This window comes from Pipistrellus kuhlii, unplaced genomic scaffold (genome assembly GCF_014108245.1).
Source record: "Pipistrellus kuhlii isolate mPipKuh1 unplaced genomic scaffold, mPipKuh1.p scaffold_m20_p_8, whole genome shotgun sequence".
NCBI lineage: Eukaryota > Metazoa > Chordata > Mammalia > Chiroptera > Vespertilionidae > Pipistrellus > Pipistrellus kuhlii.
The window spans coordinates 52,988,603-53,013,958 of NW_023425584.1; the positions used below are offsets into that span (position 1 = coordinate 52,988,603).

The following is a 25,356-nucleotide window of genomic DNA, read 5'->3' on the forward strand; positions in this document are numbered from 1 at the left end:
TAAAACATGAAATATCACTTAATCAAACATACCTTTCAAGGAGAATACCCACACTCTTATTTCAATGAGTACTTAGTTGCAACATTAAAATAACACGTGGGAATCAGTATAAAATGTTTTCAAACCACAGAATTCACCCCAGAGCCACACTATAAATTTCCCAGAATTTTAAGGCATTAACATTTTTCTAAACAGCCCAGTTCAAACAGAAATGAAGATAACTTCCAACCAGCGGGGGTACAATATATTAGCATTTTCTTTGATTCTCCCACAGCCACTCCATCAGAAACAGTATGGACACTTGTGTCATTCTGTTGTGGAAAAAGGTTCAGGGGGAATTCTTCAAATCAAATGTGAAGTTGTGGGGACCCATGGCTGGAAATGGGGATACTTGTGAATGGAAGGTCAAAGCAGACAAGAGGCTTTGCTGCCCACCAGCGTAGCCGGAGCAAGGATGAACGAGATATAATTCCTGGTGCTGCTTATTTCTTGGAAAGCATGGTGGAGCTTAGAACAGGGTGTTGTGTACATCAGCTCTTTGCAGGAAAAACAAAATGGAGGGTGAAACTCGGGGACCTGAAATCCAAAGCCATTGTTTAGCTCTCAATGGGCTTGGAATAGGTCCTGCTGCATTAGTGTACAGACCGGTCACTCAAACACTGAGGTTAATGAAATCCTGTACAGATGTTCTTGGCCTTATGTTCATACTTGGTTCCCTGGACCTCGGTTATAATATAGAACATGATGATTTTGCTTACAGTACCTTCACAATGTCTCCTATATGATAACCACACTCAGCACATGTCTGTTCTGCCATGATTCATGAGCTGGCAGAGTGAGTGTCCATCTCTCTGTACCAGTGAAGAAAAACAATGTGTATACTTTACTATATAATATACACATTATATATACGTATGTACACATATATGTAATTTTTATTTTTTTAAACACTGGGTAAATTGTGAATTTTTATCAAAACTTCTGACATGGATGTTTTTGCATTGATTATTCCGTGCTTTAAAAATATGCAATACCTAACTATTTAGTCAAGGGCATTGACTTATTTTCTCTTAGGTTGTCAAATGAAAAAAAAATGAAACACAACAATAGCTGTCCAGTGTGAATGAATAAAAAGTATACCTTTTTTGTCAGATGGGCAAAAAAATTTTGTGGTATGTTGCAGAATTTTAGTAAATAGTTTATAGTTGCCATGAGATGAAGGTTGAAAGTCGCTGGCATGGAACTCTGCGCAGAGTGGGGACCCCTGCTCTGGCGTCCGGGGACCGCTGCTCCGGGTCCACTCGCCCCAAGCACCTGGGTCACCCGGCGGGCGCTCAGCAAGGAGCTCAGCGCCTCGTCCTCCCTGGGCCCCCTCTGGACGGCTGCGCTGGGAAAGAAAGCGGCAAAGTTGGAGCGTGTGAACCGAAGCTAGGTCTCTGCAACCTTGCAGCCGGAGGAATAAACTTGGCGTGACCCCTGCTCTCCAGGAAAACGTTAGGGGCTTCGCCGTTTTACACACGGACCGTTGGAGCCGCGCGCTCAACTGTCACGGGCGCCTCGGAGCGCGGAGGCGCCTGGCGTTCCGATCGGGGCGCGCGGTGCCTGGACGCGCTGGTCGCCACCCCGGCCGCCGGCATTTAAAGGTGAGGAGGCTCGTGGCGGGCGGGAGGGACTAGGGTTCTACGGAGTGTAGGAAGGAATGCGCAGGCTTTCGAGGCGCGCACATTTCGTGGAGTCCATGCAAACACTTCACCGAAGTTTCGGGGTACCCAACCCGTTGGGAAGATAAAAATATCGCCCGAAGGGACCCTCCACCGAAAACCTTTCCTAAGTACCCGGACGGGTGTAGACCTTGTCGCGTGGCCACGCCTGCGCCTTTACAGTCCAAAAACGCCCGCGTAAAAGCCGAAATACTCGGGTCGTGAGTGCGAGAGGGAGCCTAAGTGCAAAAGCCCGGAATCCCGAGGCGGCCTGCCCGCTTGGAAAGAATTAGGGTCCCACGCGCCCCACTCCCAGCGGCGCTGGCCACCGGCGCCCAATCAGCGCTCTCGCCGGGTCTGTGACGGCATTCGCCCCGCCCCCTGGTCGGCGATAAAAGGACTGCGGGCTGCGGTCGGTGCTGATTGGCGCGCCGCCCGCGCCCGGCACGCCCGCCGCGGAGTCCGGGTGCGCTCTGTGCTCGCTGCTCGCAGCGCTGGTCTCACTGTCCCCAAAGTTCCTCACCCGCCTGAGCCCCAGAGCAGTGCTCCCCCTGGGCGTCTCCCCCTTTCCTTTCGCCTCCCCCTGCCCCCTCGGCTGTCACTGTCGCCTTCCCCCGCGGCAGTGGTCCACCGGCCGCAGGTGAGTTTGCAGCGCGGCGCCCTGGTCTCGCCTGCTCACCTCGCCTGGGCGACGGCAGTCCCCTGCCCCAAGACTCTTCATCTCGCTGCAGGATGAAGAACCCAATGCTAGAGGCGGTGTCCCTCCTGTTGGAGAAATTGCTCCTCATCTCCAACTTCAAGCTCTTCAGTCCGGACGCCCCGGGGGAAGACAAGGCAAGGAGCAGTTCCCAGGAGCTCAGCTCCTTCCGCCGCGGCGACGTCCTGGAGGTGCCCCGGACCCACCTGACCCATTATGGCATCTACCTGGGCGACAACCGTGTCGCCCACATGATGCCCGACATCCTCCTGGCTCTGACCAAGGACAAGAGGCTCACGCAGAAGGTGGTCTCCAACAAGCGTCTCCTCCTGGGCGTCATCGGCAGGGTGGCGAGCATCCGCGTGGACACCGTGGACGACTTCGCCTACGGGGCGGAGATCCTGGTCAATCACCTGGATAAGTCCCTCCAGAGGAAGGCCTTGCCCAACGAAGAGGTGGCTCAGAGAGCAGAGAAGCTGCTGGGCATCACCCCCTACAGCCTGCTGTGGAACAACTGCGAGCACTTTGTGACTTACTGCAGATTCGGCGCCGGGGTCAGCCCCCAGGCAGACAAGGTACAGCTGGTGGTGACTCACCGGTGGGCTGGGCGGGGCCGCCCCCACTCCCATCCCTTCCTGACCATTTCTCTCCCGGGGACCAGGCATTGAGCTTAGAGGAACAAAGGCTCTGGTGTTTCCTAAGGGAGACAATGTAAGTGCATGGCGATGTGTCTTGCAGGACATCTCACAAGGCGCAGTGGAGTATGGCAGTGCAGCACCGCTGCCCGCTATGGGAGAGCCGCCCGGTTATTGCTACAGAAGCCATCAGGGTGTCCACCCAGCCTAGTTGAAATGACAAAGTCCGTCGAGCGCTCGCAACTTTTTCCAAGAATTTCAATTGGCAGGAAGGTGTCCAGAGTTTATATTTAATCCATAACACTGTGTACATGGTGCTGTGCATTTACACTAAGGAAGCTCGCAGCATTCTCCCTCTGTAAGTTACTGCAGAGTGAATTCCCCTTGCTTAATATAAACTAACAAACTACCCAGTTAAGAAGACCTCCCTGGTATATCTCTTACCCCTGTGTGGGCTTTAGACGTGTCTTTTTCAGGGTATTTTGAAGTTTTTATGTTGGCTTTAATCCCTATTTAGACTCCCTTATTGTTAACCATCTTTTACCCATTAGATCCAAAGGTGGGTTTTCAAGAAGCGCCATTGGCTGTTGGAAGGCAATTTTAATGTGTGAAGTAAAACGAACAAAAACAATATCAGAATTTAAGATGGTTAAATTAGCCACAAATCCAAAGGGGGGTATGCACATGAATTTGTAATTCCTTTCACCAAATCTCTTAAATTTTAAAAATTAAAAAAAAAAAATGCCTGCAATGTCATTTGCAATTAGCTTTCTCAGCCTGCCCCTAAGTTGTTAAATTAGTGTTAATGTTCAAGCTTAACAACAGAAGCCTATATAATCGCAAAATGACCTTCAGGGTTGACTCTTCACATTTATATATTTTTTGGACCAAAAGAATCTGAGTCTATATAACCAATATTTTTATTGCTCCATATTTTGATTATTTTTTTTTTAACCCATGTGGGAGAATCTTTCCTCTGTGGCAGAGCATGAAAGTATTATACTTTTATATATATGGATGCTTCAAACTCCTTGTGGTTATTTATGAAGGCACAAAGACTCAATCTAGGAATGCTTTTGTAGGAATGCTTTTTTTCAAGAATCACAGCTCTAGGCCTGTTTAGAAATGAACTTCACCACATTTACAAACAGGGGCTCCAAAGTACTCAAAAGAAAACACATCAGATTTACTTAGGATCCAAGCAAATTATTTCTCCAAGGAAAATAGTATTTCTATTGGGTATTAAGGAGTTACCCTTTGATGGCATACATATAGTTCTGTATTATATATTTCTACAAAAAAACAACACAGTAAGTACTTTTTTAAAGGAGTAAATATTTAATCTGCATACATAAGTAGTTGGAGTAGTTTTTCATCTTTGGAAACTTTGTAGGGTTTTACAGAAGTAGAGAAGGGTTTTAATTGCTGTTGCTGCATAGCACCTCTTGTGAAACTTGAGTTTTTGTCTTCAAGTTGAATGGTCTAATAATCTGGCCACAGAATAGACTTCCCAGGGGGAAGAAATCCCCATCCCAATTTTTCCAGTTCTCAGAACTGCTTGTTGGACGTGCTCTGTGAGAACTAGGTCATTAATGCTGAAGGAGGACCGATTTCTACTTTCCAGAAACAATAAAGAATTACATGGTTCTGAATCTCATTTTTTGAATTCTCCATATATAAAACTATTACCAGGTTAACATGAGAATTGCAAAGTTGTCTCTTAATTTCCAGTTAGAAACTTAAAAGTTATTATATCACCAAATTTTAGAATGGTTCATTGAATTCATCAATAATAATGGACAATTTATTATTTGAGATTAGAGATCTCTTTGCTCATCTACCGTGTTTCCCCGAAAATAAGACATCCTCCGAAAATAAGAACTAGCACATGGAAAGATAAGACATCCCCTGAAAATAAAACCTAGCACAACTTTGGGAGAAAAATTAATATAAGACACTGTCTTATTTTCGGGGAAACAGGGTAGTTTTAGAATATATTGTTATTGATAAACAGTTTAATGCTTTTAACATTTAATCGTGAACTTTTATGGGATTCCATTCTCTATAGTTTTCAATAAAAATTCTGTGTTTATATTGGTAACCTATTTGCCAGAGGTGTTATTTCAGCAGGCTGTTACAGTTCGTGGAATAAAAAACTGACCTCTCAACATCTAACTTCTTTCCTAAGTTGTAATAGAAATTCTAGTTTCTTTGGTAGACAGAAAATAGCCTAGGAAATTGTGCTTTATTATTTTGTATATATGATTCTTCTTAGGCTTAGCCACCTTTTCTGACGTTCTTAAATTTTATTTTCTAGTTTTGTGAGAATTTGAAGATAATTATTCGTGATCAGAGAAGTGTTCTTGCTTCGGCACTCTTGGGATTGGCGGCCATCACCTGCCTGGGCATGGCATCATATACTACTCTTCCAGCTATCCTTCTTCCATTCTGCTTATGGATGGCTGGCTAACGTCTCATCCTCATGTCAGTGTGTGTATTCTGTGTGTAAATATGTTTATATAGAGAGAGCACAAATCAGTGTAAGCATGGTCCAGAAAAATGTGACCTGAAACACTGTGTTCTGGATAAAATGTGATTAAGAATCACACCAAGTGCTTACTGTGTAAGCCCAAGAGCGAGGCTTTCTGAATCTTCCGCAGGCAGTTCCATTTCGAAGCTCTGTGCAAATCTTGGAAACCTGACAACTTTGATAGACTTCATCATTACAAGAAAACCAGCCTCTAAGATGATGGCTACAGGAGATAGTTTTTTTCTCTTTCTCCTGTAATCACTGTTCTTCTCCAATAGGCCAGAATCTGAAGATCAGAAGACTTATTGAATGAGGTCCTCAACTTTATTGTAAATTTATTCATTGAAAAACTTATATTAAACTGAAAGAATTTCCCTTGTTCAGATGAAAACATGCTTGATGATTGGCCTAAAAAGAAATTCTCAATCTTTTACATATTATAATTACCAATGAGTCAAGAATATTTCATTACCTGAAACCATATTAGCAAAATTAAGGTTTATTGATAAAATAACTGACTAGAACTATGGAAATCTGTGTTTTCCTGCAGAAATAGCTTCTGTAGCATCAGTTGAACAATTTGATATAGCTTTACTTAATAGGAAGCCTAGCATTCTTCCCCCTCCACCTTTGACGTGTCACTGTGATCACTTTAAAGGACTCTAAGAGGTAAATGGATATAGGACTGCAATAATTTGGATACTTGGAATGTATATGTACCAATTAAATATGCAGATATCCACGTACATGCAAACTGATGAAATTAAGTATGTTTTTGACTTATTTATTATCATACCATTGTGGTTACTATGGAGCATGTGTAGAGGTGAATATTACAACTAATTTAGTCCATTTTCTTATACCTTTGCCTGTGGTGTAACTTGCATATATTACTTTGGATGGTTTAGCTTTTAGAGTACTTACTAATGTACTTTATAATTTTTAAAAGCCCTCAGCTTGCTTTCTAGACCTTTTTTTTTTCTTCCCCCACCCCAATTTCATTGCCAAGCATAGCTTGCATCCTTAAAAGAAGAATGCCATAGCAGCATATAAGCCCCAAACAAGTAGGACCCAAGGGAATAACTGTTAGGGATAATTTGTGTCTTAGTACTGCCAAACATGTAAATTGATTATACCAAGGCTGTTTTAATATTTGAATTGAGATGTAGTGATGTTAAAGCAAGCATTCAAGTACTTTAACCAAAATTAACAAATTCTAAAATTAAGCCAAAAGCTATACTTGTATTTCAAGTATTAGTTACTTCATAAACTACCAAGAATCACAAAATAAGTCACATAATGAGTGGTATGAGGACATGGGCTAAGTCACTCAATAATCCAACCAGACCAAATTTAAGAGCAGATTTTAGTAACTGATATTTTATCACCACTAATTTACCCACAATAAATCCAGTTGGAGTTTAATTTTGTGTTTAATCATTTAAATATTTTAAATAATTAAAACATGAAATGGCAATACTACACAATAAAGTTGTTCCATGGGCATGTTCTGACCACTTAAGTTATTTCATGTATGCATAAAAGCAACCAAGTCACAAAAGCTACTGTCTGATGTTAAATCTGTGTTCAAAGATAATGATCCCTGATTAGATACCAAGGGAAGTACTTAAGGTTGGAATGAACATAATTAGTCTTGACTCACTTCATATCCTTAAAGCAAGAGTCAATTCATCTTTCACTTGAGTGCTCACTATACGCCAGGGACTGACCTGTTTCAATTTCATGGTCTAGATTGAATCATTCTAACCATATTAAAGTGTATACAGTGCTATGGGAACACGAGAAGAAGACATTAAATTGTCAAATAAATCTCTCTGAAGGAGGCAATGCTAGCATTAAGGTGAGAAATATAAGAGGTGATCTTATCACTGATGTGTTGTTTCACTACTTAGGAGAAGAGGGATCTGGAGGGAGGTTTTATTTACTAAATGTTCCGAAACACTAGACTTTGTTGAACTTCAGAGAAAAGGAGAGTTTTTGTTTTGTTGGCTCAGCTTGATTAGTTGCTTAACTAGGTAGAGAAAGATGCAAATCTCCCTGATTGTGGTTGTGGGGGAAGAAATACTGCACTATTAATGTGTCTTGTAATGAATTTCAAGACGGCATCACCAGTTAAGGTTGATCCTTGTGATCCTGCCATATATGAGCCTATGCATTTCTAAACTTTTCATTTATGAAATGGTAATCAAGTAGCTTCTTATTGCTTATTTTGTTCCTTGCCATATCCATATGAAGGACAAATAGGACTACTGGGACTAAGATGAAATAATGCTTGAGTCGGTATTGTGCAGGTGTTAGGGATGAAAAGGTCAGTGAGACATGTATCTTTTCTTTAAAGTTAATGGTCACATGGGTATAGATGACACAGTAGAGCTGACTGAAGGCACAGAAAAAGAAGTGTTTAGTTTTAACTATAAGGCCAAAATTATAGGGATTGTGTATTGAGATGAAAAACAGGTGTTTTTCAAGACATAGATTTGGCAGAACATTTTACATATGAGAAAATGCATGAAAACTGTCCACAGCATGCCTGGCACATAAGTGTGAGGTACTCTGCTATTGTTTTAAGGATGTATGCATAAAAGTTGACTGGACTGAAAGCATGAAACTGCAGGCACATTTGGGCAAACGCAAGTGGTTCAGAGGCTAGAGCAGAGCAAGGCTGATGAGAGATGTGGGAAAAGAAAAAAGTAACCAGGTGGTAGAAGTCTTGTGTGTAGACCAAAAAAATGTGGACTTTATGAAAGGCAATGGAGATCTGGGGTTCAGAAAAGTAACTCCCAAAAGTATGAAGGAAAGATGGGGGCATGAGGCAAGACAGGACAAAAGCACCTATTAGGATACTAGCTGTGGTCCTAAGTCTTTCAAATAAAGGCCTGTAATTGTGAGGGTGGAGAGCAAACATGTCGAGAAAGTGTCAAAAGACTTCAGCCAAATCCTTATGTTTGAATAACTCTTGGTGGGGTATCAGAGAAGAGTCATGTGTCATTTACATCGGAAAGTTGGTTCCTGAAAAATAAATATGGTGGCAGTGTGTATACTGGATATTCCAGATATATGTTCTGCCAGATATAGTTCTAAGGACAAGCAAATATATAAGAGTTTGTAATTTAAAAACTTAGCTTTTCAGAATATGGATATATTTCTTATTTTTCTATTTTCCATTTCATAAGACTACTGTCAAATAGAAAAAATGTTTTCCTGTAATATCACATACCAAGGACAAACTCTTATTATAGGTGAGAAGCATATAAGAAATGATAGTTGCCAATTTTCTGTTTTATAAGCTCTATTGAGAAGGTTTTATCCAACCTAAACCTATTAGTTCAACTGGTTTTATATTTGGTGTATATATACCTGAATGTTAAATAAAATCAATTTTACATGCTGTCCTCTATATTTGAAATTAAAACTTTATATGGATCTTTTTTCAGACTGATATGGCCTATGTTATCTACATCTTGAAGCTTACCTTGATTATGCAAAAAGTGTTCTGTGCAACATTAAACAAAAAACCTCTTCTCCATTCCACAAAATTAAGCAACAAGAAACAATTAGAGTCCTGGATACGGGTCTTCTAGCCAGATGTGTAATGCCTCCAAGGCAGCCTGTTGCTTTACCCCTTGGCCATGGGTGAGGTAGAGATGGAAGCAAGTCCCAGGGCCAGACTTGATGGACACTAACAGCACTGCAAAGGAACATAGAAGTTACTGGGCTGAACCCTTAAACATCTAACTACATTTCAGGTGTGAAAAATTAGGCACAGAGGTTGAGATGTTTTGTGACTATGCAAATTATCAGAGCCAGAACTTAACTCCAGTTTTCTTTCCATCACTCAACATTGCCCACTGAGGTCTCCCATGAATTGGACAAAGTTTCCTACAATTAATGTCTTAATTTCTTACAGACCTTCTGTGTACTTCAAGCAGGACCACACAAGAATGAACTACTTAGAATCTTAGTCCTGTGGTTGCTTAGTATAATGAGAAAAAAATGGCAAGTAAATAGATTTCAAAACAATGAAAGGTCACATATTAGGTCCATATACCTTCAGATTAGGTGGCATCCTTGGACCAATCAGTCATGACTAACACACACACAAGCACACACAAGGCATGGTGAACTACTCTAAAGGAGCTCCTTCGGCTGATTTTCTTTTGAAAATCGCTATCAATGTTAGCTTAAATGGGACATAAATATCTTATTATCACCTTAGCCTATTTTGCAATAATGTAGAGAATGTACTAGGTGAGGTATAAGCTTAAAATTCTATTACCAAAATGTAAGAGAAAAATGAGGACTCAATGTAAGTCAATGGCAGGGGGGATGGAGAGGAGAGGTGAGAAAGAGGGAGGCTGTTTCATAGAGTCTGGCAGGGTATATGTATGCTAATGCCTTAGTTTCTCCTTTCCTCTCACCCTCCAATATGTGAGGGCTTCACACAGGCCAATTGAGCCAGAAATCAGTTGACAGGAGAGCCTGGGAAATAGCCCTCTCAAAAGACAGAACTGTAGCTCAGGGAGAATAGGCCAAGACTTGGCACCAGGATAAGTGTGCTGATTGTATTGTGTAATACCATTACTGGTAAATTTAGAGGAATGGGCTCTGGGAGAAGTAGGATGAACCTGGTTTGGGATTTATAAAGTTTGAGTAGCTTAGGGTCCCGCAGGTAGAAATATAGAGTTGACACTTGGAGTCTCACTCCTAAGACAGAGCTCAGAGATGGGAATATATTTAGGAATTATAATGGTGGTTGAAGCCAAGGATATGAATTAGAGCATCTTTGAGGAGTCTCTGAAGATTATTTTTTTTAAATATAAAGATGGAAAACTAAGGTCACAAGAGGGAGAAAGAAAGTTTCAAAAAAAGAATGAAGAATAATAGTACAAAAGTTTAAAGCAGACACTGAGAAAGCCAAGGAGGAGTGAGTTTTGAAGATAAGAGTACAATATCAAGATATAGAATAGATAAGAACTGAATAAATATCCTATTGGATTTGACAAATAAGAAGACTGCCAGTGACCTTGATTAATAAGCATTCCACTATTACTAATAGGGGGTGTTAAAAAGGTTGAGAGAAGAAGGCAGATTGTGGGTTGAAATGTAAATGAGTGTGGCCTCTTTTTACAGAATTTGGTGGGGAAAACAAAAGACTCAGAAAACAGAGTATTTACCTAACATCTCTGTTTTCACTTCAGCACTCATTAGAATGGACCATACTGTCAACTTTTTTATGCCTCATGTTAAGAAGCATAAATCATAATTTAATTTTTAGAGTTCTTTTCTGAGGAACAAACATTGTGACATCAGAACTGCACTCTCAAAAAAGTGATTCTTTTCAGAGGGTCATCAAGTCAAATGATTGATTCAATTCCCATTTCTATTGGCTTCTTTAAAAAAAACATTTATTCAGATGGAAATTTGAATAGGTCCAAGGGAAGTGAGAAGGGGTAGAAATTAAGAAACAACCATACTGCATAGACTCTAGAATCTTGGGCTCTCAGTCAAACAACCTGTTGAGAAATGACATTTCTTCCCTTCATAGAATAATGGAACGAAGAGATCAAGACACAATGCAAGACTCAGATTCAAATGCTTTGGGACCCTTTTCAGTAGCAAAACCTCAGAAGTACTTCACATTCTCTATAATTAAAATATTCATAAAAATCATAATGAAAGATTAACAATCCAAGTAGCTAACATGTCCAAAGAAAATTGCACAAAATAATATCATATAATGAGTCCTTTGTCCTATATTGACCCCAATATATATAAAAGTTTGAAACCATTTTATTTGCTACTTGACATAATCACCACCTATCCTTTGAAGAAGAATATTTGTATTTCTGAGAAAAATCTCCTTATTTATATTGAGTCAAACAAAGAGCCGAAATTCCAAAATTTAACATATAAACAGTTCTTGACTGTTAAGCCTGGCTCTGCCCATAGTTGCCCCAAAGGATCTGCTCAGGCAGAAAAATCAGATCTTTAAGCTCCACATTGGTCCAGACACCTGATCTGACCAGGGGTCTTACTGCTGGTAGAAACCAAAAAGTTAGCAATTGCTAAATGCTTGAGCAACATGAACATTTACTTCGTCTCTAAGATTCCCCTAACTTTTCTCTCCATCCACCTCTCCACACACCTCTCTCTACACCTTACTTACAACAAGCCACAGACAAATGACTGCCAGGTAATTTAACATTAGTAAATACTTTCACTTCCTATCACAACTAATTTTTCCTGGATGAGGACTTAAAGGGACAATGCCATTGGAGATGATTATTTTTTAAAACTATAAAGGAATTTCAGACAAAGACAAGCTGGAAGAAAATCTGAAAATGAAGAGGATGAAGAAATGGATTTAGAGCACCACAGCAGTCTGAATGATGAGGTTTTTCCTTAGCTGCTGCAGTGGCTGCTATGCCTCCTTCTTAGCTCAGATGTCTCCTCTTTGTTAGTGCTCTTTCTCCTAACCTCTATGGAACCAAGTGAGATATTTTTTCAAAAGAGATTTAGAGAAAATGCACTTTTTGCATGTGTTCTCCACCTATAATTGAGTGATAGGTAGAGAAACAAACTCTCTTAGAGCAATGATTCTCTGAATATGGCCTTTACTTGGTTCCTGCTAGGCTTCATACCACCCCCTCGGCCCCCATGGAATTTATGTATGTGCAGTCAGTGATTATTCTAAATATTTGGAAATAATAATCCATATATAATGGTATGATAATATTAGCCAACTAATTTTTTTATTAACACCCTCTATTTTCTTGCATTCTTAATAAATGAGAGTATTCTTTTCACAGTATGTATTTCATTAGGTTTAATTGCCTTCATCAAATAAACTGCTTTTTTTAAACCTTAATATCAGGCAATTATAAGTTTCCCCTTATTCTGATATCCTATAGTACTGTTCCTTAATGCGCACTGTATTGGCCACCTGCATCAGAACCATTCAGGAAATCTGTGAAAACTGCAGGTTCCCGGGCCACATTCCACAGGCAATAGAGCAGTGATTACTTCATAGTTGAATATCAAAACATTATTGTTTCTTTCTTCTTTAGTAACATGATCTTTATTTAGTTGGGGTTAGCAATACACCCATTAGAATACTACATTTCCTGGCCTTCTTTTCCACGTGACAATGTTCTGAGCAAGCTAATGACAGCAGTATTGTTGTGGAGGAATTCTAGGAATGCCTCTTGAAAGGGAAGAAGTACACGTTTTCTTTTCCCCTTTCTCTTGCTGCCAGTCTGGAAACAGACACAATGGCTAGAGTGCCAGCAGCCATTCTGAATCATGAGGTGACCTTGTGGATGGAAGGCAGGCACCTAGGGAGGTGAAGCAGGAAGAAGGAACCTTGGGTCCCATGGTGATACCATATCAGATTTAGACTGTCTTCCTTCATAGGAAATAAGCTGCTAATTTTTTCAGGCAATTGGAGTTATTTAGAGTGTTCTTTTCCATGCAGTTCACCTAATCTCACTCTAAAAAAACATGCTGATTCAAAATTTCTTTGGAGGGTTTAAAAATTTGCATTTTTAAACACCTACAATAATAATCCTTGAACACAATCAATTTAGGAACCACTATTTTACAACTATTTCTTGGACCAATCAAAGATGTAGATTGTGTACTTTATACCTTTGCTTGTATTGCCCAGGGTTTATTACCATGGCCAACAATAGGAGATAGCCCATTAAAGTTTACAGAATAATATGTGGGTAAGGAAAGTCAACTGTGTTACTCCTAATTTTCTTCCTTTAGCTATCAGAGAAGATGTTTCTTGTGGAGAGGCTTAAGAAACAGTTGGAAGATAAATCTTTTTCAAATTCTGCTCTGGAAGTCCTAAATAAACCACACCACACCATGAGCTGTGACACCATAGCTTCTCAAATGTGGTGGTGGTTCTACCTCTAGAGTCCCTTCCAGACTTTGTTATCAGGGAAGTAAGAGTCCCATATACCTACTCAGTCCTTCGGTGCTGCTAGCCTCATGGGGAGTAAAATCAGTTCTAAACACAAAACAATTAAGTGTTTCTTCATGGTGTGTGTGTGTGTGTGTGTGTGTGTGTGTGTGTGTGTAAATATGGACATATACACATTATTTTATCACCAAAGTAAATTTCCCTGTAAAATGGAGATAAAGATAGTACTTCTAAGAAATCAGGTTGCAGTGCAGAATAATTAAGATAAAGTATTTAAGTTTTAAGCACAATACCTAAACGAAGTGATTTAAAAAATGTAACTGTGACTGGTAATTCTTCCTTCTGTTAAATATTTCAGTGTTTCTGACTAGATGATAAAACACTGAAACTATTACATACATTCTTTAAAACCTATTCTGGGACATTAAAAATATTTTTTTTTATTATTGATTTAAGAGAGAAAGGGTGAGAGAGAGAGAGAGAAACATCAATGATGAGAATCATTGATCAGTTGCCTCCTGCGTGCCCCATTCTGGGGATCAAGCCCACAATCTGGGCATATGTTCTGACCAGGAATCAAACTGTGACCTCCTAGTTCATAGGTTGATGCTCAACCCCTGAGCCATGACTGCCAGGCTGTAACATTTTTAATAAAGGAAAAACACAGAATCACTTTCCTCAAATTTAGCCATTTGCCAGATTCTGCTTCTAACATCTCCAAAATTAATAACAGTATGGCAACCTGATTGACCTATGTTTGTCAGGTGAGTCTGTTGATCACAAGACCAAATTCATAACCAACCAACTATAGCTAGCTACTATGGCTATTACACTGAACGTGAAATTCCAAAAATTTTCTTTTAAAAAAAATATATATATTGGGGTGACATTGGTTAATAAAATCATATAGTTTCAAGTATACAATTCTATGATAACATTATCTATATGTTGCATTGTGTGCCCATCATTCAAAGTCAAATCTTCCGTCACCATATATTTGACCCTTTTTATCCTTTACTATCCCCTCCCCACTTCCCTCTGGTAACCACCCTACTGTTGTGTCTATGAGCCAAATACTTTCTTAACCCAGAAGCAACCATAGACAGTTGTACACTCTTTTTACAAGCTAGACTTTATCCTAATCTTGTATCTGGTGTTTAAACTAGATGAGCAAAATCTTACACTTCTGGCATTCTAGCTAAAAGTCTGAATTCATGGACCAGCACTAGCAACTCTATGCCTTCTATCACTTGAAACCCCACCTGGCTTGCTGTCTGGTCTTCCAGGAGGTAATTACTAAATGTGAATAGCAGTATTAGTTGTAGTAGCAGTAGTGGTAGAATTATATTCTCAATAAACAGTTGTTAAATAATTTATATTTTTCTACTTATACATTGATAGAGGACTATTTTTAAATAACCAAATATACTAGAACATCTGTAATAAATGTCAGAATAACATTTTGTTTTTAAGTGCTAGGTCCTTTTTCAATGTCATATGGAAATTCAATGAGGCTAGTCTTACATTCATTAGAATAGCATTTTCCAACAAGTGTTCAATAGGTGTTTCTCAGGTTATAAATAGGCAATGCATGAGCCCATTGGGTGATTAAATAAGTTAAGCCTTGAGTTAAACAGTTAGGACAGTGGTCGGCAAACTCTTTAGTCAACAGAGCCAAAGAGCTGCATGTGGCTTGTGAGCCATAGTTTGCTGACCACGGAGTTAGGACATCTATGAACTTGATAAATAATTGTGCACTGAGCATCTCCAAGAAGGGATCTGATGTGTTTTTCAAATTAATTTGATAACGTTACTATTTACTTCAAGGAACACTTTCTAGTTTAAGCATTGTACCGAACACAGTTTGAGAATTTAAGGATAATGGTACTGAAATATAGGTTTCGCTACTTTATAAACAAGAAGACATACAAGGAGTAGTTTGGAGAGAGAGGAAAGGTATGAATGTGAGGTGGATGCTATACTAGATGCTTTACATTTAATATCCATGGTAGTCACTAATGCAGCTCAGCAAACATCAGGGTACCTAGCGTTATACCTCCTAGACCCCCTTGTTGGTGGCACCATGTAGCCAGTCCCACCTAATGAAATGTTATTGGAAAGGACAGGTATCATTTTAGAACCTGGCATGTAATTGTCCATGTGAGATGGTCTAGAGTTCTCCATTCCCTCTGCCCTGGCCACTTGCATTGTAACACCTACTGATGCTCCATCATTCTGGGTTGCTGAGTGAAGAGCTGAGGAATGGCAACAGAGCCATAGCTACTGTAACTCAAGAGAGAAATAAACCTTTATTATTTTAAGCTGAGATTTGTGGGATTGTTTATTATTGCAGTATAACCTAGCCTATCCCAACTGATACAGTACCTTATTTATTCTAGACAACTAACATACAAGGTGGGAAATGTTGTTATAAAAACAATTAATGTGCAAATGGAGACTTTGGGTGCTAAATAATTTGTATCCAAACTCACACTGCTGGCATTTAAACTGTCTTATTCCAAAGACCACTGTATTTAATCCACCTTGACCCTCTGAAGGAAAAAAAAATGTTTTTAAATACAACTCATTAGACCTCCTAAAATGCTTAGAAATCAGTAGGTGTTAGACAAATATTTAACAATATTGCCCATGCCCTTGAACTACTCTGGGGTTAGTGAAAATATAGAGCCCTCTACTGTGCCAGTTAAGTACACACCTTGAGATTAAAGAGAAGGCTGGCTGTAAAATTTCCTTTAGGGTCTGCAAGAATTTCAGGTTCACCATAATTTCAAATGAAGGGGTAAATAAACAGAGCAGCATAAATAGTCCAAAAGCTAACTTTGGAGTCAAATTTTAACCAGTTTTAAAAACTTTAGCTGTTCTCTAAACCCTGACATTATGAATGCAGTCATATTTTGAAAATAAGCACACTACTATATCTCCATTTCCTCCTTCTACATATTAGTAATTTGGAAAATTATATAGAAATTACTTTCCTTTTATGAGGTTAAAGAATTCAAAAAGAATTCAAACTTGTGAAAAAAATAAGCTGCCTCTAATTTTTAAATTGTTTCCATAGTTTACATTTTAATATGTTATTATGACAGAGCAAGACTTTTTTTTTTTTTTTGTCATAAGGGATTAGTAATTCCGTGATGCTAAGACACAGAATGAGATGAAAACGGATCTCATTTTTAAAGAATGAGATTTGAAATAAAATAAATAAAAGCTGGCAAGAGGGTTGTCCTGGAGATGCACATACAAGTGGATCTTACCTTCTTTCTTTCTATTTATTTGGATCACCTTTCCCCATAAACTTACAAATAAACTTATAACAAACCTTAATTTGAGATTTATTCCTGAAAAAGAATTCTAGTATTTTAGATCCTCTTTTCTATTAGTCTTGAAAAACAAAATTAAAAGCCATTTGTTTAACTTTACATGTAGAGAATATAGTTTTTATGGCATTTGAAAAATACATCTATTTATAGACTGGATAATACAAGATTTAGAAGGAATCTGACCCAAAGGATATACAATGTTAAGTACTGGAATGGGCATGGTCTTTAAATAATACTGTCTTTTCTAAGGCAGGGTTCTGTGGCCTGACTCTAATGCCTATTGAGAAACATTTGTTTATTTGGTTTTCTTTATACTTATGGGGAGGTCTGGAGGGGAAATGAAACTGGACATAGAAAACAACCTTTCAGGAATCTCTTTTGCAACTCACAATATCTCCATCTAGTGATGTTTTAAGGATCCTACAGCAAATCCTAAAAAAAAAAAAAAAAAAAAAAAAAAAAAAAAAAAAAAAAAATTTTGAACTTTTCAGACAAATATGTCTAACACAATTTCGATTAAACTTTAAATGTGTATTTAAAATTAATTACTGGGAATTAAAAAGGCACCAACATGAATCTTTTTTTGGGCAAATAAACAAGCTGCCACACATGTTAATCAATAAGATAGATCAATTACCATACTTGTAGTTCTTGAGGTGAAGAAATTACACATTTAAAAAAAAATTAGGTATATAATTAGTCTAAGTTTTCTAATGCTTTATTTTGGATGCATGCAGCCTCTATAAATGTGATGGTATTCATTGGCTGAAGGGCAGAGAGTTTAGGAAAGAATATTTGTTGAGTGCCACATGAGCATTAGGTATTATACCACTTATTTCTGGACACATTTTGAGACAGTACAGCATAGTGATTATATCTGTAGGTTTTAAAGCCAACCTGAGGCTGCTATATTAACTTGAGCTACTTTGTCTGCCATTTAATTGTGAGCTCTATTTTACAGAAAGCAAACTGTGTCTCAGTTTCCCCACCTGTAACATGGGGCTACATGGGGCTAGGACCTTTGCCAAAGCTACTGTGAGCCTCAAGTTAATTAATAGGTGAAAACTCCTTAGCGCTATTTATGGCACAGAGTAAGTACTCATTCTTTATTAATATTTTTTTATCACTTAATCCCTACAATTCCCATGTAAAACTGGGGCTCAGAGAAGTTATTTGCCCAAGGTGTCCCAACCACAAAATGGTAATACTATAGGGATTTGAGTCCAGTTCTGCCTGACTCCAAAGTCCTCACTAGTTCCTTACTGTTGGGAGTATGTTAAAAATAAAAAGACATTCATTAGTGCCATGAACATATGGTGACAATAAACTAAAATCACGAGTTATTGTGGAAGAAAGTACTTTGGGGGTGTTACTGTGTAACCCAGGGGATTATTCTGGGCATGATATACCTCATTTGTTAAAGGAGAAACTACATGATCTAGGTTCTTTCCAGTTTTTAATATTCTGCAAGTCTATGAATCTAAAGTTGGCTCCTTAAGTCTTTTTTTTTGGTCTGCCATTTAATCGGGAGCTCTATCTTTACAGAAAGCAAAATTTCACAAACCGTGTCCTTGAAAATTGGTTTTACACAAGCATAGAAGCTGGTTCTTCAGCTCTGCCACAGCCAGATCTCTGTATAAACTGATTGGAGGTAGCGTCGGCCTATTATTAAGTTCTGTTCTCTATTTGCAAGTACATTTGCAAGTACTTTTAGCCTTATCATCAGCCCCCTCTTCCGCTCCACCCCCAGATCCTTATTTAAAAGGTCCATGGTAATGTGATGGCTATTGAGGGTCAAACTATTAATAGTAGTTTAACACCTGAAAACATTAAAGGAGAAAAAGAATCTTTACAGCAAAGTATCTATATATTCTTCTAAAGGAAGTTCAAACCAGAGCCCATGTTTTTAAGCGCCTTAACAAGAAGAGCCGGACCTTCTTTTTAGTATCATTTTCCTGGCTGCCCAACCTCCAAAATTTGCATGTCTCGCTCCAATTGGTTCAAGTGCCTGTCACTCCAAACACTTGTAGGCTCCTCCCCCAAGAGCCGCCCTCGGATTTAAACCATGGTCTTGTCCAATAGCCCTCGTCCCTCCCTGAGGCCGGTCGCTGATTGGTCCAGGCCCCACTGCGCATGGGGGCTGTTTATGCCACCGTGTGCGCGGTGCCCGCTGGGAGCCCAGTCCAGGCGCGAGGACTCGCGCGAGCGGCACCGTGTGGACTCCCGACGCCCGCGCCGGCTGACACGTCTCTGAAACGGTGGCGGCGGTTTGTGGTCGTTGGTCCCAGAGATTTAGGACCAACATTTGAAGACCCAAAGGGGTGAGAAGGGGATGGGGGGCAGCAAGCTCGCCGCCACACCGCGGGTAACGGCTGGAGACCCTGTCTCCGGGCCGCAAAAAGCCTTGACTGAGTCCCTCAGGCCAAATTCGCAGTGAGGACCCTGTCCTCGCTGGAGGCGGTGTCTGCGGAGGTCACCCCGTCGAGGGATGGGAGGACAAGCTCTAGGTGTCCCACCCGACAGGGCGTCTTTGGACCCTAAGGCTCCTACCATCACCCCTCGTGCCGTGTGTTCCGGCCGCCTGGCCCCAGCGCCCCTTCTCCTCCGGGCCCTCGGCAGCTCCTCCCGCCCCCCAGCGCCGGCCCTCTCCCCGATTTCCGCTCTCCCCGCCGCCTTCCGGCCTCTTCCCGCCCGCTGCCCTCCATGTTGTAACATTCCTCCTCCGTGGACCACCGCAGGGCAGGCCACCGCCTTAGCTCCCCGCCGGAAGGACCGACGACCTTGGTCGCGATCGCGCGTTTCTTCAGGCCCTGGGACGACGGTCGGTCAGGACTCCCTGACTGCTGGGTGAGGTTTGGCAACCACGTCGTGGTTTTTGTTGAGTTCTAACTGCGAATGAGCCTTGAAGTTCTTTCTGCCTTGGACTCTGGTCTGGCTCCTCCAAGGAAGGCTGCGGGCGGGCCTACGTACCGGAAAAATGGCAGATGCCCCTGGATAGCAGGACAGCCAGTAGTACCACCTCTATTTGCTAACGACTGACAGTTTTGAGTTACTAATTTGTAGAATATTTTCTTTGGGGTACTGAAAGGACCATTAAACCTGTACTCGGGAGACCTCGAGTCTAATCCTGGCATTGATATTTACTTCTAAGGTCCTCATGAAGCCCCTTGATTTATTTGGCACCAGTTATGTGAACGTAGTTTAGCTGATGTTCAAGTTTCTTAAAGATTTCACATCCTTTTTAAAAAAATATATTTTTTATTGATTTCAGAGAGGGAGGGATAGGGAGGGAAGGTGGGAAGGGGGGGGAGAGAGAGACAGACAGACAGACAGACAGGCAGACATCAACGATGAGAGAGAATCATTGGCTACCTCCTCTCCCTGCTGGGGATTGAGCCTGCAACCGGAGCATTCGCCTTTGACCAGAATGGAACCTGGGACTCCTCTGTGCACAGGCTGACGCTCTCTCCACCTAGCCAAAGCGGCTAGGGCGAAGCTCTCATATTCTTGATAAATACTCTATGGCTTTTATAATATATGGTGATTCTGCTAAGGCCAGTGAAGAGGGTATATCAGCAGGAGCGTTTAGTCTTGGCCTTTCTTACTGATTTTCCCCTCTGTATAGCATTATACAAAGTAAAGCATTAAAACCAGGAAGCAGGGTATGTTGCATGTATAACACATATATAAATAATATATTCACATGTCGGTAGAATTTTGCTTATTTAAATAACAGAATATATTTAAATAACGGAAAATATTTTCATTTCAAGCATCACCAGGAGTTGAACAAACTTACATTTGGAGCCTTGCAGAATTAAAGCATCTTAATGGGCTGTAATAAATTCCTGCCAGGGTACACATTTAAAACATTCCATTTTAAAATTAGTTTGTTTGAAACTATATGCCATTATAGATATGAAGATGACTATTAGTGGTGCAATTACTATTAGCAGTACCTTAACTTCTGTGTAAGACACTGCTTTAATTACTAATCTTCACTTAAGGACTTCCAACATTATTGCCAATTATTATAATAGGTATAAACACTTGAAATATGTATTACTGGACATATTATGAGGTAAGAACTCAAAAGACTATAACTTATGGGCTGATATTAAGCCTCATTTTTTTTTTTTTTAATGGTGTCTTTTTTGTTGCTAGGAAACGTAGACATGTAAGTTTAGGTAGGGTTTGTGATACAAATTACATAATTGGTGTAAGATTTGTAGTGCCAGATATTGTTTTTCATTTCAATTTACTACCCAATAGTTGGTTAAACAAGAAAAACAGTGAAAAAATATATCTATGTTCAAATTTTATCAGATTTTTGATGACAGACTATAGAAAACTATGTAAGGGATAGTAGTATACACTATTCTGTTGAATACAATAATTTTTGGTTCTATGGTCTACCTTTATCCTAAGTACAAAGAGCATTATACTTTTGTTTTCTAAGCAATATTTTTTTAAATATATTTTATTGATTTTCCAGAGAGGAAGGGAGAGGGACAGAGAGCTAGAAGCATCGATAAGAGGGAAACATCGACCAGCTGCCTCTTGCACACCCCCTACTGGAGATGTGCCCACAACCAATGTACATGCCCTTGACTGGAATTGAACCTGGGACCTTTCAGTCCGCAGGCCAATGTTCTATCCATTGAGAAAAACCGGTTTCGTCTCTAAGCAATATTTTTTTTAAAATTGGTTACAATTATCTTATAAAATAGTTAAATTTTTAAAAATATTTTTAAATTTAAACCTTCCCTCAACCTGATACTAAAACTTTTTATATGCTACATATATATGTTTAATTTATAAGAATAAAAATATGTTCTCATTCTTTAATAAAAATAATTTTAAAAGGAATTTAACTGATCCATCAACACCTCTTATTTTGAAGTGTTAGACTTACGCATCATTATACTTTTAACCAAATCTTTCCATTTTCCAACCATGTTGCTATAGTGCAATCTGTCATTAAAATGAGCTGCCATTAAAAAAAATATCCATTGACCTGGCAACCATGACCTCGTGTACAATACTCAATAACAACTGAACTAACAAATCTGCATTTTAATACCATGTAATTTAAGGAATGCCATAAAGATTTCATGTACTTTCTATAAAAGTGTTCTGATACTTTAAAACATTAATGTTTTTAATATTGTGTTCAGTTTTTTTTAAATTATAGTAAAACTTACTGTGTCCATTTTCACAACTTCATACATTTTTATAGTCATTCAGAAGATGAAGTTTCAATTTAATTAGTTTGAATGATTTGACACAAATTACTTCATTTTTATTTTTATTTTTTATTTTATTGATTTTTCACAGAGAGGAAGTGAGAGAGGGATAGAGAGTTAGAAACATCTATGAGGGAGAGACATCGATCAGCTGCCTCTTGCACACCCCCTACTGGGGATGTGCCCGCAACCAAGGTACATGCCCTTGACCGGAATCGAACCCGGGACCTTTCAGTCCACTGAGCCAAACTGGTTTCTGCTGTCCTGTCCATGTTTGAATGCTTTTATTTTGGCAGGAAGCTTCTGTCTGTGGCAGCCCTTTCCAATATTATACAGTCCTCTCTGCTTAGTAGAAAGTTATATTGAGGCATACTTTGTCCCAGGTGCTCTCCACTTGTGGTTGTAGTTCTACCCCTTATGGTTAGCAATATGACTGAAAATCCAGTTAAATGACGAAACAAGGGAAACATTCAGTAAATCTGTGTAGAATTGAATTGAATTGTGAAATTTGACCCATTAAGTTTTGAATTAAGATGTGGAACTAAATATATCCTGGACTAAAGTATAAACATGATTTTCCACCAGATTAAGTTTTGGTCATTACATTTTTGTGCCTGTGAGTGTGAACATGTAAATGCCATTTATGTAGCTATGCAGTTGTAGTATGTGCATGCAGGTCTCTGGCTCTCAAATTTTAAAAATAGATTTCACATAAAAATATGCAGATTTCTGGCTTCTCTTATAAAATTGGAAACTGGCATAACTAGGCAAACTGGATTTCCTCTTAGTAGTTTGCTAAAATTAAGTAGCCACTGCCCTTTTCTGATGATACATGGACGTTCTAATTAAGTAAGTACAGTCCATAGCACACCTTGGAGTGTTGTATTTTGCCTTTCCACTCATTTGACATTTCTTGTCAGGGCCTTGTAAGGCATTTGAGATGATCTTTTTATGGATACTCAAACTTAATGTGTCTATAACTGAGTTCTGAACTTACCCTATAATCTTTCCCATCTCAACCTTCCTCAGTACTTTTTCATTGCTTAGGCTAGAACTTTGGTATTATTCTTGACTTATTCTGTTTATCTCAAAATCCATATTAAATCTGTCTGGAAATTCTATTGAATATGCCTTTAAAATACCTGTCATATGAGGAACTACTTTCTACCTCCACCACAACATCCCTGGTCTATGACACCAACATCTCTCCCTGAATTTTGGTCATAGTTTTCTAATTGATCTCTGCTTCCACCTTTATTACTGATTTCTCAGTACAATAGCCAGATGATTCTTTTAAAATGAAAGATCTATTATTCCTGTGCTCAAAATCTATAGTGGCTCTTCATTTGACTTAGAATAAAAGCTGAAGTCTGTGTGATGTGGCAGCTTGTTACCTCACTGAATTCATCTTTTAATGTTCTTCCCCTGGCTGTACCATACTGTTCCCTTGCTATACTTTATATATTCAATGCACACTTCCATTTTTAGGTCTTTTATTATCATTTTTCTATTTATGTGGAATTCTTTTTCCAAATAATGGCATGTCTAGGTTCCCTATTTCTTTACTCAAATATTACTTTCTTAGTGAGGCCTGTACTGGTTATCCTTTTTAAAATTGCACCCTTTCTTTTCCTACCAACCTCCCCGCTCACCCTATGTGTGTTATCCCTGTTCTTTTTCCCTCTACTATTTAACTGTTCTTAACATATATTATTTATTGCTTTTATTATCATTTGCTTTTTCCACTGGAGTAGTAGTTACATAAGAGAGGAATTTTGGTCTTTCATTTACTATTTCCTAGATAAAAGATTAGTTCCTGGCGTACAGTAGATGCTTAATAAACATTTGTTGAACAAGTGAATGAATTTGAGTTTGAAGTCCCTGTTCTACAGTTTGTACTTTTCTTATTACTTTAGTAATTTATTAGAGGCCCGATCCAAGAAAAATCATGCAAGAGTAGGCCTTTCTTCTCCCAGCTGTGGGCACAAGCTTCCCTTTGGCACCTGGGACCTGGACAGGACCTTGGCTTCCCTCCAGCCCTGGCTTCATCAGGAAGGACATCAGAAATGACATCCAGAAGATGTCCAGTCTAATTAGCATATTATCCTTTTATTATTATTAGATTTAACAATATCATTTTATCAAAAATGAACATCATATGTTGTTTTATTATATATTAATACATTTATAGTGCATATATGCAAAATACTGTATGTTTAAAAATATGTTTTTATTGATTTTTGAGAGAGAGAAGGGGGAGGGATAGAGAGACAGAAACATCCATGAGAGAAGAAACATCAGCTGTCTCTTGCATGTTCCCTACTGGGGACTGAGCCTGAAACCCAGGCAGTGCCCTGACTGGGAATCGCACTGGTGTCCTCTTGGTTCATGGGTTGATGCTCAGCTACTGAGCAATACTGGCCAGGTGCAAAATACTATTTTAAGCCCTTTATGCACAATCCTGACAACAACCCTGTGAGGTAGAAACCATTATAATCCATTTTTTTAGAGGCAAGTAGACTGAGGCCAAACTTGCCCAGAATCACAGCTGGTAAGGGAAAGAACTAGGTTTCACATTTAAGCAGTCATTTAGTAACCTGAGTTTGCTCTAAATTATACTATATCCTGCTTTTTTTTTAATTTTAGGAAATAAGCCTTCTATTATATGTATTGCAGGTCATTTTGCTCTGTTTATAATTTTCTTTGTGTGTGTGTGTGTGTGTTTGCTTTTCAGATATGTTCCTTTGAGTTTTTCTGTTTATTTTTTAGAAGTCTTTTTTATTCTAAGATTTAAAAAATAAATTTACTGGTTTCCCCCATTAGTTTTGATTTGTAGTAGAAGCTTAAGATAATGGGACAAGATTTAAACTTTGAGCTATATGGATAGATCATATATTCATTGACAGCAGTATTTTTATTTTGTTACTCCTACTGCTTTCTTTTTCCTTTTCCAAATCTCACTTATTTCTGTTTACCCATTCTTGTTTTTGTTGTTCCTTTTATTTTTCTCTTTTTCACTTTCACCTACCTTTCTTGTAGCATTGGCCTTGTAAAGGTACTGCTTAATTGACATTAAAAGTTTGCAGCTTCCTTGTAGAGAACTTTGGGGGGTGGAGGGTGGGAAAGAGGGGCAGGACTACAGTGGTCACCAAATGTAGCAGCCATAACTATCCTTGGCTTCTTGCATCTTAAAGTAATGCTTCATAGATTACTGATACTCCATGTCATAATCACTGTTTTTTAATACTTTGTTTTA

General features: G+C 39.2%; 1 protein-coding gene across 3 annotated transcripts; it reads left to right on the forward strand.

Annotated features, from left to right (window-relative positions):
* Nucleotides 1-2,204: 2,204 nt before the first annotated feature.
* LRAT (lecithin retinol acyltransferase) lies at nucleotides 2,205-8,628 on the forward strand. 3 transcript variants are annotated; one of them, XR_004985653.2, is made up of 3 exons: nucleotides 2,205-2,972; nucleotides 3,136-3,305; nucleotides 5,350-5,465. XR_004985653.2 is itself a non-coding variant. In XM_036424114.2 (3 exons), exons 2-3 carry the CDS (start codon nucleotides 2,433-2,435, stop codon nucleotides 5,500-5,502), a joined length of 693 nt encoding a protein of 230 aa, XP_036280007.1. In that variant the 5' UTR covers nucleotides 2,208-2,340; nucleotide 2,432; the 3' UTR covers nucleotides 5,503-8,628. The 3 variants fall into 3 exon arrangements, 1 of the variants encoding a protein (XP_036280007.1); XR_004985654.2 differs by having other exon boundaries at nucleotides 3,136-3,390; nucleotides 5,350-5,462; XM_036424114.2 differs by lacking the exon at nucleotides 3,136-3,305 and having other exon boundaries at nucleotides 2,208-2,340; nucleotides 2,432-2,972; nucleotides 5,350-8,628.
* The last annotated feature ends 16,728 nt before the right edge of the window (nucleotides 8,629-25,356 follow it).

What these genes read in the sequence shown, in the direction of transcription:
- LRAT (XM_036424114.2), top strand. Translation starts at nt 2,433, where the DNA reads ATGAAGAACCCAATGCTAGAGGCGGTGTCCCTCCTGTTGGAGAAATTG. An exon ending in TCAGCCCCCAGGCAGACAAG is followed by an intron (nt 2,973 to 5,349) that starts GTACAGCTGGTG and finishes TTTATTTTCTAG; the next exon opens with TTTTGTGAGAATTTGAAGAT.